The sequence below is a fragment of the Ochotona curzoniae genome, unplaced genomic scaffold, assembly GCF_017591425.1.
Source record: "Ochotona curzoniae isolate NIBS_2020 unplaced genomic scaffold, NIBS_Ocur_1.0 contig_2321, whole genome shotgun sequence".
Lineage (NCBI taxonomy): Eukaryota > Metazoa > Chordata > Mammalia > Lagomorpha > Ochotonidae > Ochotona > Ochotona curzoniae.
In genome coordinates, this window is record NW_024465421.1 from 14,294,159 (window position 1) to 14,312,385 (window position 18,227).

At 52.1% G+C, this 18,227-nt stretch overlaps 1 protein-coding gene across 2 annotated transcripts in view; it reads left to right on the forward strand.

Annotated features, from left to right (window-relative positions):
- ABCC1 (ATP binding cassette subfamily C member 1) overlaps window positions 1-18,227 on the forward strand; it is a 102,528-nt gene that overhangs the window by 19,593 nt on the left and 64,708 nt on the right. For both annotated transcript variants that reach the window (XR_005883190.1, XM_040973263.1), the window contains exon 2: window positions 13,982-14,158. Coding sequence is in view for 1 of the 2 variants with exons in the window: in XM_040973263.1 (XP_040829197.1) it covers window positions 13,982-14,158 (177 nt within the window). In the remaining variant the exon portion in view is untranslated. The remainder of the gene's footprint in view (window positions 1-13,981; window positions 14,159-18,227) is intronic.

The following is an 18,227-nucleotide window of genomic DNA, read 5'->3' on the forward strand; positions in this document are numbered from 1 at the left end:
GAGAAACCTTGGGCTAAGGGGCCGTGTAGTCTAGTTCCAGGCGACATAGCAGTGGGAAAAGGAACTACGCGGACACATTTCTAACAAATGCAAATGAGGCTGCCTCTAGATAATGTCTTTCCTTGCTGAAGTGTATCTATGTGTGCTTATTAATTGTTCAGGGGGGCAGATATTCACAGGGAAGATGAGTATTGCCTCAGCAAAATGACCCTGGGTCTCATTATTTTATAGAAGATTTATTTTCTTGAAGTTCAGTGTAACAGAGTGATGGATCAGTCTTCATCTGCTAGTGTACTCCCTAAACAGCCAGAGTAGCCAGTGCCTGGCCAGCCTGAAGCCAGGAGCCAGGAACTCCGTCTGGGTCACCGAGGAGAGTGGCAGGGACTCAGGCACTTGGACCATCTTCTCTGCACATTAGCAGGGATGTGGATTGGAAGCAGAGCAGCCAGCATTCAAACTGAATGCCACAGATGCCAGTGTTACAGGCAGAGGCTTACCTTGGTGTGCCACAACCCCAGCCCTTCCCTGTCTTTGAACGTAACAACTGTGCTGCGTTTCTGGTGTGCCGTGTGTTGTGTTAGTACACCTGTGTGTGTTTCCCAAGAGCCGTGCTGAGCCGTGACTGACACGCTGCGTGTCTCCTGTGGAGGCCGGCCAGCTGCACCTGTGTCCCTGTTGTCAGTGTTCTAGTATGTTCTCATCACCTTGCATGTTGCATGTTGGTCTTTGTGTCCTTTACACTGGCCTACCTGTGGGCCTGGCACCTGGACCGCCAGCTTTGGCTGCACTTTAACATTTTCATTTTTGCGGTTCTGCAGGTCCGTGCTGAGTGTCTGCCTGGCCCCGGGGACTGTGCATGGAGTGGGGAGTGAGCGACAGAGCAAACATGACTGAGCCTTGTCTGCCAGCCTGGCATGGGAGGGAGAGCAGGGGAGCTAGATCTGTAATATATAAAACGTTGGTCCTCCTTGGCTCCCAGCAGCCGATCCCAGCATCCTGCTAGTGCAGCCCTGGGGAGGCTGTGGGCATTCTCAGGAACTTAGCTCCCTGCTGCTTGTGTGGCAGACCTGGACTGTGTCCTCGGTCCCAGCCATTTTTAAAAAGTAAAGAAAAAAAAATGAGATGCTACCATTGGAAATTTCTAACACTTAATAACTGGTACTCTATTGGACAATGCAGGCTTAGGTATTTTCCATTGTCGTATCCAAATCTAAACTGTGTACAGGAATGATAGCATGTGCTGTAATGATTCTAGAGATGTAATTCCCGTAGGAGTTCCTGGGTCCGCATCTTACTCTTGTTTTTAAGGTTCTTGCTGTGTGTGATCTGCAGGTGAAGAGACGGAACCTGAGCCTGTTTTCTGATTTCCTGCCACCTCCAGCTTAGCAGCCGTTAGTCCACCCCGATTAGTCTGTGAATCAGGCACTGCCCGTGTCTGTTTCCTTTAGCTTTAGTGGTTTCTAAGGGAATTTACTGTGTCATTGTTTGGAATTGCAGAAGTCTGGCAGTCACCCAAATGGCTGGCGGGGCGATCCCCGGGGGCTGGTTGAGTGCAGAGCCTGCTGTGTGCACTGTGAGAGGAGGGAATGGGCGAGAGGATACACTGGTGTATGGGGCAACCCCAAAGGCCCAAGTTTTTAAAGAAATTTATTATTTGAAAGAGAATGACCAGACGCACCTGTGAGCTCCCTAAATGCCCACAATAAGGTTGGGCCAGGCCCAACTCAGAACGAGTCCAGACTCACTCTGGATCTCCTACATGGGAGGCAAGGGCCCAAGTACTGGAACCATCAGTTCTGCTTCCCAAGGTGTGTCTACACAGGAAACTGGCTCGGAAATAGAGCTGGGACTCCACTGGGCGCTCTGGTAGGGAATGTCTTCACTGCTCGTGTGCTCCAAGTTTTAAGTGACAGCTTCCCCATGGCTCGTTGGGGGTGATGATAACCCGTTGTGTGAAGAAGGGGACTCGAGAACACACGATGGCATTTGTGCAGAGATTCCGGGAAGGACACACAAGAAACAGAAATGTGCCGGCAAGCGGGGAGGGATGAGACAGAGACTGTAATGGATCCTAGTTTCCCTGTGTGTATGTACCCAAATGTACAAACCCACACGTGTGTTTTGTAGTCGGAGTTGTGCATTGCCTCTTCAAGGGAAGTTTAATAGTAGACTCATCTTTTAGTAGTCCATCCCCAGTGCCTGCCATTTAGACGGGTCTGCAGAGTGGCTCCACAGTGAGAAGTGGATAGTGTCTCATGGAGGGTTCCAGGAATCTGGGAAAGGGCAGGTGTCTGGGCGATGTCGAAGGCCCTGATTAGGACACGCATGTCCACATCAGACTGGATCCAGGTCGTGGGCTGTGGATGGTGTCTCACGGAGGGTTCCAAGTGTCTGATAGGACCCACATGTTTGCATCAGACTGGATCCAGGTCGTGGGCTGTGGATGGTGTCTCACGGAGGGTTCCAAGTGTCTGATAGGACCCACATGTTTGCATCAGACTGGATCCAGGTCGTGGGCTGTGGATGGTGTCTCACGGAGGGTTCCAAGTGTCTGATAGGACCCACATGTTTGCATCAGACTGGATCCAGGCCTGGCAACTCTGCTTCTGATCCAGCTTCCTGTGGATGCATGCCTTGGGAGGCAGCAGGTGGTGGCTCACGGAAGACCCAGGTTGGATTCCCGACTTGGGCCTTGTCCTGTGCTGGCTGTTGCAAGCCAGGGGAAGCAACACATGGGTGATCTCTGTCTCCATCTCTGGGTGGAATTAGAAGGAATATGGAACCCAGAGCTCCCAGAGGGGGCCCTGTTAGGTGCAGTTTGACCTGGAGGCTGTGGGCTCGGCCGGGGCAAGGCTGTGGTGGGGTGAACTTGCATGAGGGCGGGATGCAAGCCTTGCCTCCCCACTGGCTGCCTTCACCACCTGCTGCAGAGATTGCCTGGGGCTTCTGCGATGGACCCAGGAGCGTGGTGGCTTCAGCCAGGTCCTGGAGAGCAAGAGTCCAAACGCAGAGCTGACATCCTCCTGGAAGCTGTTGAGGAGGAGGCATTGTCCTGCCTGGCCCAGCTTCTAGGGGCTCCTCCATTTCCTGACTGATGTCTCCAAGGCCCGTTGGCCTGTTTATTCCCTTGTGTCTCCTGGAGAGGCCATTGGACACCCCAGCCTGTGTCCCCATTCCGAGATCCCTAACTGAAAGCCACCTGCAGATCCTTTTTGTCTTGTACAGTCACACAGTTGGTTTCTGCGGATTGGGGTCTGTGGAGCTGCTTGTCTGCCAGCCCTGGCCAGCTTGGTTCCAGGCACACAGGAGGGACTGAATCCACCTTTGCTGAGTGAACGAGTGGGTCCTGTCGGAGGCTGGAGGGTGTGGAGGACACGGTGACCAGGAGCCCGGAGGTGTGCTTTGGCCTGTGCTTCATTAAGTGCTTATTTGCATAATCTGAGTATTCCCACCTGACAGTCTTGAAGACTGAGGGGGCTGAAGGTTGAGCTGCCAGGCAAGGGGGTTGTTTGGGGAGTGTGGACCAAGCATGGGGCTTCTCCGCTTAGCGGCCTGGGACTAGTGGTTCTGAACTGCCCTGTGTATTGTGGTGGTTTAGCCACCTGTCTGGCCTCTCTGCCTGCAAAATGCCACCAGCTCAATCCGCTACCCACCTGTGTTGTGAGAACTTTAGTTTGTACCCATTGTCCTGTGTCCACCAGGGAACACATGTATCCCTGAGTTGAGAACTGAGTGGAAGCATAAATCTGGCCTTGGCACATCAGGTTCATGTTCTTTGTGTCACTTCACGTGAAAGTCAAGTTGTCTGCTATGGTTCAGCTGTGGGAAGGTTGTCCCTGCCTTCCACTCATACCCTTGGCCTGTGATTGCTCAGGAGCATCAAGTGCAGTCCCACCTGGGGACCTTTGGTGCCTCTGTTCCAGGTGGCCACCTGCTGCCTCCTAGCCTATATGCAAATACCCCAGCTCCCCTAGGCCACACCTTCCCTGAGTGGTTCTCGCTCTTACATGCTTGTGCTGTCTCCATATCTACCATCTGCCTTCCTGTCTTAGGGCATCAAAGGACAGAGCCCCGCCTCTGGCCCCTGCCGAGGCATCAGCACCAGGAATGAGCAGGTGCTTGGTGCTCGGTGTATGTACGGATGGATGCGTGCCGTCTGTCTAGATACTATTATGCCTGGTGTGGACCTGACCTCTCCCCGACAAGTCCTTGGGATGGGTGCGGAGGGACTTGAGGCCACTCAGAAGTCTGATAAGAGGCAAGGCTGTGGCTGGAGGGTTCTAGAAGGCCAGGTGTCATGAAGGGCCCCATTGGTCTTTAGGAGAGTCAGGGGCAGGGCAGGGCAAGCCACCTGCTGTGATGTTTGGGCATCTGCCATGGGTGGCCAGACCTCTGTGGTCATCTCAGCACCCAGAGCCCTAGTAAAATGGGAACCTTGGTGTCACAGCCATTCCTCCCTTCTTCACTCCCCAGGGTGCTCCCTGGAGGATTTGGAACTCTCTTGGGCAGGGACGGTCCTGCTTTTGGCCATGCCAGCCAGCCTTTGCTTGAGGCAGCAAATCTCAGATCCTTCCCCAGGCTTTTCCAGGACTGCAGCGGGAGGACGGGAGGACGCCAGCCCCAGGCTGACTCTGTAAACAGGATTAGTGTCCGCAGCTCAGCAGGCCCCTGCCCCGGCTACTGGCCTCCTGCCCCTCCTTTTCTCAGTCCCTTGGCTTCTGGGCTGGGCCTGGGCTGCTTCTCAATGCAGCTGGAGCTAAATGCCTGGGCAGGTGCCTTTCTCAGTTGTGTGGTGCCGGAGCTGGCCTTTGGGGACCTAAATCCAGCTCCAGCAGGCCCTGCCCAAGTGCCTCATGATGAGTCTGTTCTGAAATGGCAGTCACAGGGTGCAGGTGCTGTGTCATGGACATCCTAAATGAGCAACAGTTCAGATCCTAGCTGCACTATTTCTAGTGCAGCTCCCTGGTGATTTACCCACGTGGGAGACCTGGATGGAGTTTCAGGCTCCTGGTTTCACTCTGGCCCTGCCCCTGCTTCAGCCACTGTGGCTGTTTGAGGAGTGGAAGATCTCTCTCCCTGTATCTTAGTGTATCTCTGCCTCTTGAATAACTATGGCCAATTTTATTTTTTTAAAAGCAATCATGAAAGGTGCCTGCCCCAAGGGTTGCTGTGTTGATGACATGGAGGGGCGTGCCTGAGAACAATGCCTGGCTTGAGAAGAACCTCTGTTGTGTTACAGGCTGAACGTCCCCATCAGAAGTCCCTGTCTGCTTCCCCCGATGGGGGAGTTTTTTGGGTTTCTGGAATATTTGCATAGACTCTGTTGGTTGGACATGTGAAGTCTGAAATGCTCCAAAAACTTAAAACTTTGTGAGCATTCCTGCTGGTTTGGGTCAGGGATGCCAAGCCTGCACCGATTGCTTTTATTGTCTGAGTTCCATTCCCTGGGCTTGCACCCTTTGTCAGCCCTCCATGTGGTCCTGTTACTGCCAGTGCCGGGCCAGGAGCCTGCCTGCCCGCCCGCTCAGAGGGGGTGACTGGATTCGGCGCACACCCGTCAGGCCTGGGTCTCCGTCCCCCACGCTCTGCTGTTGGCCAATGTCTGTGTTCTTTCCCTGTGTTGGCTTCCTTCCTCCTGGCCTGCTTTTATTCGCGGTTGAACATTCAGAAGGTGTGAAGAGAAAAAAAAAAATCTATATATATATGCTTGGAGTTGTCCCATCTGACCCTGGCCCCATCTCCTGGGGCTGTTTTCCTGGAAGTCACTGTTGTGACCACTTTCTAGGGTTTTTCCTGCAAGAAGGTCTGTTTTCCCATACGGGTCCTTGCTGTCCTCGGCGGGTATCCGTTCTCCTCCTCCCTGCCTTGTTTCACCTAAGGGACATGTTCTTGCTCAGGGTGTGTGGTTGTTGTGTCAACCACTATTCCACGTGGTCTCCTGGAGTGGGGAGCGGCCCCAGGGCTACAGAGTTGGGCCCCCTCTCCTCTCTGTCCCTACTCTCCCTGCAGTGTGATATGCTCCTTTCCCTGTGTTCATGAGTGTGCAGGACAAACTGCACATGTGTGCTGTGCTGCTGGCTGAGCCTGAGGACAGGTGTGCACCTGTGAAGCCAGGACCCCATTTGTGCCTTGAATATGTCCTTCTGTTTTTCTGTTTACTCTGTTTTTAGCAGGGGATCTTGCAGTCTCGGGGTGGGGGGTCAGCTGTATGTTCCAGGACTCCTGCAGATACCAACCTCCGCAGGTGCTCGGCTCTGTTGTGAAGACAGCGTAGGATTTGCGTGTGACTTAGCACATCCTACTGCATACTGTGTCGTTTCCGGGTTGCTGACAGTACCCAGTGCAGTGACTGCTGTGTGCGTGGCTGTACTCCTGCTTGGTTTAGGGTGCACTGCTTGTCATGTTCAGTGCTCAGTGCAGTTCTGGCAGTGTTCCTGAATAGTTTGGGTCTTTGAATTTTTTTTTTTTAATATTTGTTTTTATTGGAAGGCAGATTTTATAGAGAGGAGGAGAGGCAGAGAGAAAAATATTTCATCCGCTGGTTCATTCCCCAAGTGGCTGTAACCACTGGAGCTGAGCTGATCTGAAGCCAGGAGCCAGGAGCTTCTTCTGGGTCTCCCACATGGGTGCAGGGTCTCAAGACTTTGGGCCGTCCTCCACTGCTTTCCCAGGCCACAAGCAGGAAGCTGGATGGGAAGTGGGATGCAAACTGGCGTCCATATGGGATACAAGGCGAGGACTTTACCCACTAGGCTACAGTGTTGGCTCTAGTTTTGAATTCTTAAAGCATTGAAGAGCCAGCTATAGAGGGCTGCCTGTCCTCCCCTCACCATGGATCCAAGATCCCCTTTGGCTCCAGACAGCTGCACTCTCCCTCCTCCCCATCTTGGTCCTGGGTTACTGCTGTAGTCATACCTCCTCTGCCTCCCTGTCCCCCCACCCGCTGAGCGACAGAGGGTGCCACGTGATCTTGTGCCGTGTAAGAGGGTTCCTGCCACTGAGATCCATGTGGGCTCCCGTGTCAGTGGTTCTGAGACTGAGAGCTGTGCTGGCAGGTTCCTGCCAAGGAGGGCCTAATTCTTGTGTGGTCAGCCGCTGGACTGCTCATGTCCACCTATGCTGGTGGTGGTGGTGGTGGTGGTGGGAGGACAGAGCGTTGAACATTTCCAAGTGTGAGTTAGACTCCTCCTTCCAGGGTCTGCACACATGAACTTGGGCTCCACTTGGCCTGAGGGCATTTTGTTGTCCTGTCCTGAATGGCCTCAGGCCCGATGGTGTGGCCAGGGACCTTCCCAAGCTCTTTGGAGGCTACACACACCTGGTTTGGAGGCAGGTGCCCGTTCATGAGGCACCTGAACAACTGCGGTCAGTCTCTGGATGTCGGCGCCTGAGAAGGGGAGGGGGCTTGAATCCTACCGACTTTTAGGGCTGTTGTAGGGGTCCAGCAGACGTGTGCGTGCAGACATGTGGCGCCGACCGGGAGTAGCAGCGTGGCACCTGATAATGTTTTCTATTAACTTCCAACTCAGTGTTTAGACGGAGTTTTTTTTCCCCTGAGGTTCCTGCTGCTGTTTATTTATTGGAAGTGTGAACTGGTTTCATTATTGTTCTTTCTGGGGGAATACACGCAGAGTATAAAAATTCCGACAGGACAGAAGATAATAAACAAAAACTAATAGTTGGCTTCCTGACCTTGGCTTTGGGTCTGCCCCCTGCTGAGTAGCTACTTCCTTTTTTTTTTCCCCCTTCCTTAAATCCTTGCACGGGATGGTCTTTGCCTAGGTAGGGGTTTGTGTGTATGTGTGTGCTCACACAGTTGGTCCTCTATGTAGGTTCTGAACCCATGTTCCCACCAGCTGTAATTGAAAATATTTGAAGCTATAATTGAAAATATCAAAACAAACACACACTACAAGGGCTAGGCACACTTGGGATGCCTTGTTGGAGTTCTGGCTCCTCTACTTCCCACCCACTTTCCTACCAGTGCACCTGGCGAGATGCCCTGAATATCTGTCCCTTCTAGCCATGTGGGTGGAGCTTCTGGCCCCTGAATCTGGCCTGGTCCAGCCCTTGCTGTTGTAGGCATTTGGGGAGTGGACTGGTGGGTAGAAGAGCTCTCCCTCTTTCACTCTGCCTTTCAGATATTCAAATAAATGTTTTTGTTTTTTTTTTTAAGACTTATTTACAGAGAGGAGGAGAGACAGAAAGTTTTTCCATCTGCTGGTTCACTCTCCAGGTGGTCACAATAGCCAGAGCTGAGCCAAGCCAAAGCCAGGAGCTTCTTCCCAGGTCTCCTGTGTGGGTGCAGAGTCCCAAGGCTTTGAGCCATCCTCTCTGCTTTCTCAGGCCACGGGCAGAGAGCTGGAAGGGAAGTGGAGTAGCTGGGATGTGAACTGGCATCCATATGGGATCCTGGTGCTTACAGAGCAAGGACTCAGCCTTTGGCCTCATTGTACAACTTCTAAGAGTGACTCCCTTGAGAGGTCGAGTTGGTGCTCCTGGGAGGTTCAAAGAGATGAGTTAGAAACAGATGAGAATTAGCCTGCCTGGTGCAGCAGGCTGAATGACGGCCCCGCTGGCGTTGCAGATGCAGCTGTGACTGCTCTGCTGTGTTTTGGTTTGCAGTACAAGCGAGAGAAGGTCAGGGATGGAAGAAACGCCGAGGTGGGAGGTGATGGAGAGCGTCTGGGCTGGGTCAGTGTAATCCTGAGGGCCACTAGGACTGAGGAGGATGGGGGAGGAGCAAGAAGCAGAGACAAGGCAGCGTGTGGGACTCAGCTGGTGCCGCTGGCTCTGAAGGCAGACAGAGAGGCTGCCAGCGCAGCAGTGTGGGCAGCTTCTGGAAGCTGGCCGGGGCAGGAAGGCGAGTTCACCTTAGGGTGTCTGGAAGGGGTGCCGCCCTGCCCACACCCTGGTTGTACCCCAAGGGACCATCCTGGATTTGTGGCCTCCCCTGCTCTGTCACACGGATTTAAGCTGCTCTGTTTGTTCATGTTTGCCATCACAGCACCGGAAACTAATGCAGTTGTGAAGTTGGGCAGCGTTTTGAGTCTTCAGCTCTTCCTCTTATTCAAATGTGGGCTTGCCAAGGGAAAAATTATGTGTTAGCAATTGCCGCGTTCTCGCCATCATTAGGAGCCCTTGATGGGGTGGGGGAGTCATACCTCCCTCGTGCCCCCCGACCCAGCCTCATGAAGCTGGCTGTCAGACATCTCTGTTCCTGCCTTTGCCTCGTCTACAAAATGGGTGAGCAAACAGCCCCCCTGTGGTCATGAAGATGAGTTAATTCATGTAAACTGCATCGAGCAGTGCCTGGCGTGTAGCTGGTGCCGGGGGCTGGTGATGAAGTCCACCCTTTAGAGAGGAGAGACCTATCAGGAATAGTATCAGGGACCGAGAAACTCTGACAGAAACTGACAGCGGGGTAGGGAACACAAGAAGATGGAGGAGGGGAGGAGAGCCTGGGATTCTGGAGAAGCTGGGGAAGGGGGCCGCGGTGGGTAATGGTGATTTGCGCTGGTTGAGTCCCTCAGGGAGGATCGGGGATTGGGGTCGTCAGGCATCTGGTCCTGAATTCTTGTGTGTCGGGTTCTCCTCCGTGTCCTTGTTAGAAATTGGCTCGGTGGGTCAGAACTTGTCTGGTGAGGGCAAATCCATTTGAATCAGGAGGGAGCAGTCAGGTGGACGTAAGGGAGAAGTCCCATAGGGGACTGGGCTGCAGGTGGAGTACAGGCCAGCACGATCCACAGGGACCATAGTCACCAGTTTCTTTCTTGGCCATTATTTTTAAAGATTTATTTATTCTTATTGGTAAGAGATGTATAGACAGGAGGAGAGACAGAGAAGAAGGCCTTCTGCCCACTGATTCACTCCCCAAGCCAACAGCCAGAGCTGAACTGATCCTGAAGTCAGGAGGCCAGAGCCTCTTCCGGGTCTCCCATGCGATTGCAGGTTCCAAGGCTTTGGGCCGTGTGGGAGACCGGGCTGAAGCATTTGGGCTGGCCTGATCTCCAGGGCTTCCTCCAAGCCCAGGGAGGGAAGCTCAGAGCTGTGGTCCTTGCGGCTGGCAGCCGTGTGGGCGCATGGGAGCCTCCGGGGAGTGGCCCTGCATGTCTCTTGGGGTTAAGGGTGTTGTCCTATTCTGTGGAAGGCACAGCGGGGTCCTAGCCTCACAAGGGTCGTGCCGGAGGGTACCACCCCCTCCCCCAGGGGCCCAGCTGTGAAGCTGTGTTGGCTATGTGCACAGGGCAGCAATGAAAGTTCATGTTCAGAGTTGTGGTTACCCTCTGTGTGCCCACCCTTCCTCCTCCTGCCCTCCCGGAGCTGCCATCTGGCCTGCAGCAGGAAGTCAGAAGCTCTGTGTGCCCTTGGGTCCGCCGGCTGCAGAGGAAACAGCCAGCTCTGTGGGACGCGCCCGACCTCTCCTTCCCGGGTCCTGTGTCCTCAGACGCTCCTGTTCCAGCGGCCTGCTTCCTGGCGGGAGCCTCTCTGGGCCACACCCACCTGTAGGCTTCCTGTACTGGGCTTCAGGGCTTTGGCCCCGACAGCGTCCTTGTCGCAGCTCCCTTCAGTCCCCTGCACACATTCTCCTACCTTATCCTTGCCAGAGCCACTGCTGGCAGCGTGCGGGCCTGACCCTGATCCCCGAGACTTGAGGAGGTGAAGGAGCTGCTGAGGTTCACGTGGGGAGTCCTGTTAGTGGGAAAGTGGGCAAGCCGAATCTGTATCTACCTGACCAGGAGGCCCCCCGACTGGGGTCACAGCTAAAAGCTTTACTAGGGCAAGATGGTTTTTGTGAAATCAAACCGAAGCCAAACCAACGTGTTACATACTGTGAGGAAGGGAAGGTGTGGTTTTGTTTTTTCATTTGAGAGGGAGAGATTATGCCCGCCTACCAGCTTACTCCCTCAGTGTGTGCAACGGCCAGGGTGGGGCTGGCCAGGGGCCAAAGCTGGAAGCCGAGAGCACAATTAAGTTCTCCCACGCAGGTGGCAGGAGCCCGGTTCCGGCAGCCGGCACTGTCGCCTCCCAGGGCCTGCAGTGGCAGGAGGTTGGAGTTAGCCAACAGTTAACACCCAGGCCATCCGCCATGGGTGTGAGTGTCTTACTCCCTACCCCCAGGCTCTGGGAAAAACCTGGTTTTGGATCATACTGTCTGCTCAGTCATCTCTGGGTACCTGTAGGGACCGGAGGATCTGGGTCAAAGGTGACCCCAACCCTGAAATCCTTCAAGTGTGGACGGCGGAGGTGGTGAGAAACAAGTCAGAAAATCATGGCAGAGGTGGGCAGGGAGCAGAAAGGCTCCGTGGCATGGGTAGGAGTTTGTCAAGGTGGAAGGACATCACAGAACGAGGGTCCAGCCAGAGGTGATGCAAGAGCCATCGTGTCCCTCAAGTCACAGAGCGTGCATGCCCTACGCCCAGGACCACTGCCTTGCTGGTCTCCCGGGCTTTGGATGTGTTCTATCCCAGGCACACCCCTGTGAGTCAGGGCCCCAGTTGGCACATGCAGGCACAGGAACAGCCTGAGGATGGGGTTTTAAACGGCCCTAGGGAGGCTGCTGCGTGGTGTTCTCTGTAGAAGAGGGCCTGGTCAGAGCTGTCTGGTTCAGTGATGTAAGTTGCCGAGGTCTGTGTTTTCCTCGAAGCTGGAGAGCCTGACCACTCCTAGGCACACACCCTGGAAGATCTTGTGCTCATCCCAAAGAGGAAGTTTAAACCACAGAATGTACTTTGCACCGTCAGGGCGACAGACATGGAAGCGTGTTGAACACTGTGGTTTGGGAAGAGCTGCCCCTTGGAGCTGATTAGGCGGGGTATAAATCACTGTTAACAGCGGAACAACAGTGATCTGGCAGGCTCACCTGTAGCCAGCTGTGGCATTTAATGGAGGCACCTCCCAGGTTGTTTGATTGCGAGAACAACCCAGAGGGGCTAAAGTCAACACCATCGTAGAAAGCAGCAGTAACCAAGAATGAGAAAGCATTCTGTGTTAATTGAAGATGTGTTCTGTGGAGGGGAAAAGTAAGGTACAGGTTAAGCCCCCTCCCATTCCATGTTTGTGTTCGTCATTTGTGCACAAACTGTTTTCTGGAAGGGTTCACAGGAAGCCAGTAATGGTTGTTCCCTGGGAAGAGGATGAATGGGGTCAGGGGGTAGGACAGGGTGAGGGTTAGCAGAGGGGAGGGAAAGAATGAGTTCAGAAGAAGTTAAGAACCAGGAATGAAGAAGGTCTGTGTTAGAGGCTGCTTTCCAGTCTTAGTAAAAGAAGCAAATGACAGGACCGAGTGTGGACTGCAGTGTCTTTTAGGAAAGCAAAAGAAGAGAATGTGTGAGAGACTCCACAAAGGCCCTCAGATGGTTTGTGGGAAATGGAATGAAAAGATAAGTTTATTTTCATACAAAAAGTTTGTGGATTCATACCTAGGGTTTTTTGTTTGTTTGTTTGCTGATTTTTTTGTTTGAGTAACAGAGCTTGAGAGAGAGAACATTTCATTTGCTGGTTTACTCCCAAAGCGGCTGCAGCAGGAGGGACTGGGTCATGCTGAAGCTAGCAGCCAGGAACCCTTTGTTTTGGTATCCCGTGTGAGTGGGTGGGGAGCTGACTACCTGAGCTGTCCTCTGCTAACTTCAGGAATCCGAGAACCAGGACTTGACCAAGGACTGGGATTCTGGCATCGCACGCAGTGACTGTACTTGCTGCAGCACATCTGCCTCACCCAGTTTCGTTTATTATTATTATTTTTTTCTGTAACATTTTTTTTGACCATTTTGAAGACCTTTTGTATGTGTGAATTTGGGTTCGTTGTGTATAGATTTCAGAAATGGGAGTTTGCGTATGAGTGGAGTGGGAGAAAGATTTTTCACTCTAGACCCTTCTGTGTACTTTGGAAAGTCTTGGCACATAAATATGGTATCTATTAAAAATAAATACTGAAACAGACATGGACAAAGGGTTGAGTGCACAGGTAGGTCAGTAAACACCTAGATAGGTGTACGTGTGGGTGCATGGGTGAGTAGATGGCTGCAGACAGGTGGCTCAGTGGGTATGTGAGTAGACAATTGGGTGGATGGGTACTGGTGTGAGCAGGTGGATGCATGGACAGGTATAGATATAGGTGCCTGGGTGGGTAGCTGGATATATGAACAGATGGATGGATGGTCACATGAATGGGCTGCTAAATATATATACATGGGATGGATAGATGAGTGGGTGAGCCAGTAGATGCACTTTCGGTAGCCGGATGGATGGGTGTGTGTGGGTGGACTGGATATATAAATAGGTAGATGGATGAATGGGCTCAGGTCTGTCGATGGTTGTAGATTGCTCTGGCTGCTGTGGAGAGGGTGGGCTTGGGAAGTTTGAGGGATGGTCTGACAAAGATCCAGACAAGGAGTAATGGGCCACACACACTAACAGTTGGTGAACTGTGAATAACGCGTGTGAACTGTTGCTATGTCGTGTTTGCATAGAGCCAGTTCCAGCACTATTTTCTTTCTAGCAGGGCAAATTCCTTTGGCATGAGTTTCTTCTGGAAAGTGCTCAGAAACTCTTGGGTCTTTAATAACCACTCACAGTTTAATCCTTTTTGCACCATCACCTTCAGGATCTGCCAGAAACCTCCTGGGATAATCCATATTGGATACTGATCATTCCTCTCCTTGATCAAGTTCTTTCTTTACAGGGAGATCTCGCACACTGAAACACAATTGGGGGGGCAGACAGTCCGTATTGATGGTGCTGCCTCTGCTGATAGACAAGATGAGAAAGTCCCCCGACTCAGAGCTAGGATGGTTGGAGGCTCTGTGTACTTCAAGAATTGTAGCAGTGAATCTTGCTACTGGCTCGGGGGACATTGACCCCACCCCTCCCAGCTCCCGGGACCTCTTTCTCTGTGTTTCCGACATCCGCTCCATCTGAGTTCTCGTGGGATCTTGTGTTATTGAAAGCTGCATGAGTGTGTGTGTGTGTGTGCCCGCAGGACTGGAACCTCACGTGGTACACCAGCAACCCTGACTTCACCAAGTGCTTTCAGAACACCGTCCTCGTATGGGTGCCTTGTTTCTACCTCTGGGTCTGCTTCCCCTTCTACTTCCTCCACCTCTCCCACCATGACCGGGGCTACATCCAGATGACGCATCTCAACAAAGTCAAAACCGTGAGTCCCTGGGGACCTGCTGCCGGGTAAACTGCCGGGTGGGGGGTGGGTAACCACGGAGGGCGGGACCTGTTTGCTCCATCGCCCCCTTCCCCCGGTACCTTTTCCTTGGAGACAGAAGGGGCATGTGGCAGGTGAATGCCCAAGCTGTAGGGCGGAATGTGGGCTCGTGGCTCACCCCCACCTCCTGCCAGCTCTGTCGCCTGCGGGCAGCTGCGTCCACCACCCCAGCCTCAGTGTCCCCATTTGTGCAGTGGGATGGTAGATGCTTTTTGGAGGTTATCAGAAGGTCTTCCTCTTTGACTAAAGCCGTTTCTTTTTTGTTTTGTTTTACATTTTTACTTGAGATGGAGTATGCTCTCACCAGTTAGTAATCTCCACAGTGGCCAAAGCTGGAAGAAGCAGGGAGCTTAGCTGGAATCCCCCATACAGGTGGCAGGGACCCCGTTACTTGTGCCATAACCCGCTGCCTCCCAGGATGGGCGGTAGTGGGAAGCTGGGTTCAAGAGCTTCTGGAACTGGTCACTGAATCCCGGGTTCCCCGTATGGAATAAGACTGACCTAACCACCAGGCCAAAAGTCTACCACACACCTACATATACATATACGTGTCTTCATTTTTCTCATTTTTCGCTTCCTTCCTTAAAAGGTAGTTTTCATTTTGAAAGCATCTCAAGGTACAGAAAAGTTACAAGAATCATACTAAGAATTCCCTGACCCCGTATTCCCCTTACTCAAAGTCAAGTGTTAACGGCGAGCATCTGCTCCCAGGGCTATGTCATTCCTGTCTGTGCCCAGGGGACTGCCAGAGTATGCCAACACCATGGCCCTGGGCTCCCTCTCTTGCTGCACTGGTGCCCAAGTGAGCCCTGGGCTTCTGTGTGTTGGGGAGTCTTTAGTTGGCTGCAGTACATGTTGTAGCCAGGTGCTTGAAAGGCTTTAAGTTCAGCTAACAAATCCCATCATTTCCCTTTGAAGGAAGTGAGAGCAGTCCATTCTGCTGGTTCTTTGAAAGAGGGAGAAAGGAAGCTCATCCATCTGTTCATTCATTTCACAAGTGACCACAGGAGCCAAGAACTCCATCTGGGTCTCCCATGTTGGTGGCTGGGGTCCAACCCGCAGGCCGTCTTTCCCTGTCATATTATCAGGACCAGGGAACTGGGATCGTCTTGGATTTGAAGCAGTGCTCAAATCCAAGGAGGGTGCTGCACCCTCCAACACTAGCTTTTGCTTCAGTTCTTCTTTTCTTAAATATTTGTATGTTTATTTGTAATTGGCACATAATTGTACATACCTCTGGGGAACACTGTGATATCTCAGTGCCTGTGTACAAGATGTAATAATCAGATTAACACCAAGTGTTTGTCCCTTGTGTTGCTAACATTCAGAATCCTACTAGCTATCTGGAGAAAATTGTTTCCTTTTACTTTTTTTTTAAGCTTTATTTTTAAAGCTTTATTTGTTTTTTTTTATTAAAAAAGGTAGATTTACAGAGAGAAGGAGAGACAGGAAGAACGATCTTCTGTTTACTGGTTCACTCCCCAAGTGGCCGCAACTTCCCAAACTGAGCTGAGCTGAGCTGATCCAAAGCCAGGAGCTAGGAATGTCTTCTGCATATCCCACGTGGGTGCAGGGTTCCGAGGCTTTGCCCTGTGCTCGGCTGCTTTCCCAGGCCGTAAGCAGGGAGCTGGATGGGAAGTGGAGCTGCCGGGATGCGAACTGGAACCCATAGGATATCCTGGCACTTGCAAGGTGAGGATTTAGCCACTGAGCCATCGTGCTGCTCCCCTGGTTCTAGCTTCTTGAGGAAGCTCGATGCTGTCTTCTGCAGGTGCCACGCTGGTTGACATTCCCGTGTACGGCATCTGAGAGCTGCCCACCCTCCAAGTCCTCCCCAGCATTGGCTGTCTTTCTGCTAACTGCCTTACTGACTTAGGGGTATGCTAGCATTTCACCGTGATTTCCTTCCCGGGTGATTTCACACCTGTTGGTCATCTGTGTGTTGTCTGTTGAGATGTGTCTACTCATCTGCCCTGTGTTTAAACTGGATTTTTGAAGCGGGTTGGGGGCTCTGGGGCTGTCTTCTTTCATCAGCTGAGCAGCTCACAAATCGTATTCTATTCCTGTGAAGGACATCATTGGCCTTGCAACAGGGACTCCTCTGAATCTGGAGGGGAAGTGGAGTGGGGTACACATTTGAAAACATCACTTGTTCAGATGCACCACCGAGGGGGGCTTCCCACTTGTTAGTGGTCTCCTCAGTGACTTCCCACTCCTTATTTTGGTTTACTGCAAGGAATTATTTGCTGTTTTGCAGCTGTTATTTAAAGTGGGATTGCTTTCTTAGTTTCTTTGTCCATCTGATTTTGTTACCAAGGTATTGGAATGATGATTTTTACAAGCTGACCTTGTATGTTGCATTTTTACTGAATAGACCATAATTTTTTTTAAAGCTTTATTTATTTTTGTTAGAAACTCAGATACACAGAGAGGAGGAGAGATAGAGAGGAAGATCTTCCATCCAATGGTTGACTTCCCAAGTGGCCACAACAGCTGGAGCTGAGCCAATCCGAAGCCAGGAGCCAGAACCTCTTCTGAGTCTCGCACGCCGGTGCAGGGTCCCAAGGCTTTGAGCCATCCTCGACTGCTTTTCCAGGCCACAAGCATGGAGCTGGATGGGAAGTGCATTAGAACCGGCGCCCATATGGGATCGTGACATGTTCAAAGTGAGGACTTTAGCCACTAGACCATGGTGCCAGGACTGGCCGTAGAAATTCTCACAGGCGTTTTTCCCCTTTGGTGAAGGTTTTTGTTTTTGTTTGTTTGTTTATGCATATAGGATCTTGTCAGGGTAAGCAGGGACAGTTTGGACTTCCTCTTTTACAAGCTGGATGCTTTTATTGCTTCCTTGCCTAGTTGCTCTGGGTCACAGTGGTGAACAGGATCCTTTGACTGCCCTGGAGCCTGTGGTTTTATTCCATGCATTTGTCTGATTTCCCCAGTTCTCTGGCTGATTATTAACTTTTTCATTGCTGTCTGAGAAAAAAGAGATGATTTTGATTTTTCTCTGTTGCTGATTGTCTTGCGATCTAGTGTCACACAGGGTCTATTTTGGAGAAGGTGGCGAACCCTGGCGAGGAGAACGCATATCCTGCAGTTGTGGGAAGCGGTGTCCCAGAGATGGGCTGTCCGTGCAGTCTACAGCACGGTTGAACTCCAGCGTTCTCTGCTGTCCTCCTGTCTGGGTGCCGTGTCTGTTGACACATGGAGGGTTGAAGCCCCAGCTTTTGTTGAGAAACCTCTACTTCCCTTTAGATAAGAGAGTTTCGTTCAGCGGTGTTAGTGCGTTAACGATGGTTGTCTCCCCCATCTGCACTGATCCTTTTCTTAGCGTTAGGTGGTATGTGTCGGAAGTGACCATCTCGTAGCCAGCATCCGTAACACTTGAGTCTTGGTTCTCTTCCAGTCAGTCAGTCTCTTTCCTTTGGAGAATTTAACTCGTTCACATTCAAGGTTATTCTTCCTGGGTAACAGTCTACTTCTCCCATTCTCTTCACTGTTTCTGGTGGTGGTGCATAGCCTGTGGCTTTCTTCTTCTGTTCTGTTCCTCTCTGTGGCTTGTGCACTGAATGAAGCCATTCTCCAAGACTCACATCCTTGCGCTCTTGGTTCAGTGGCCAGATTTGGTGGTTCTGCCAAAGCCTTTTGCTTTTCGCACCCCTCTGCAGATGTGGCTGGCTCCTAGCACAGGTCAAGCCTGTCTGTAACACGTCACTCACTAGGCTGATTAGAACAGCGTGAAATCCCGCTGCACACCCATGGGAATGCATGGCCCACATCTAGAATACAGTGATGGCACAGAGGGGACTGGGGAGCATCAAGAACCATGGAGTTGCTGCCAGCGAGGATGTGCAGGGATAGCCTTCCCGAGCGTGTCTGAAATCCAGGCTGCTGAGGTGGTGCCCACCACTGCAGGCTAGTTTGCCAGTGGAACTGAAATATACCTGACCATGTACGAGCACCCAGCATCGAGGAGCTAGGAGCTGTCATGCCCTGCCAGGATGTGTGC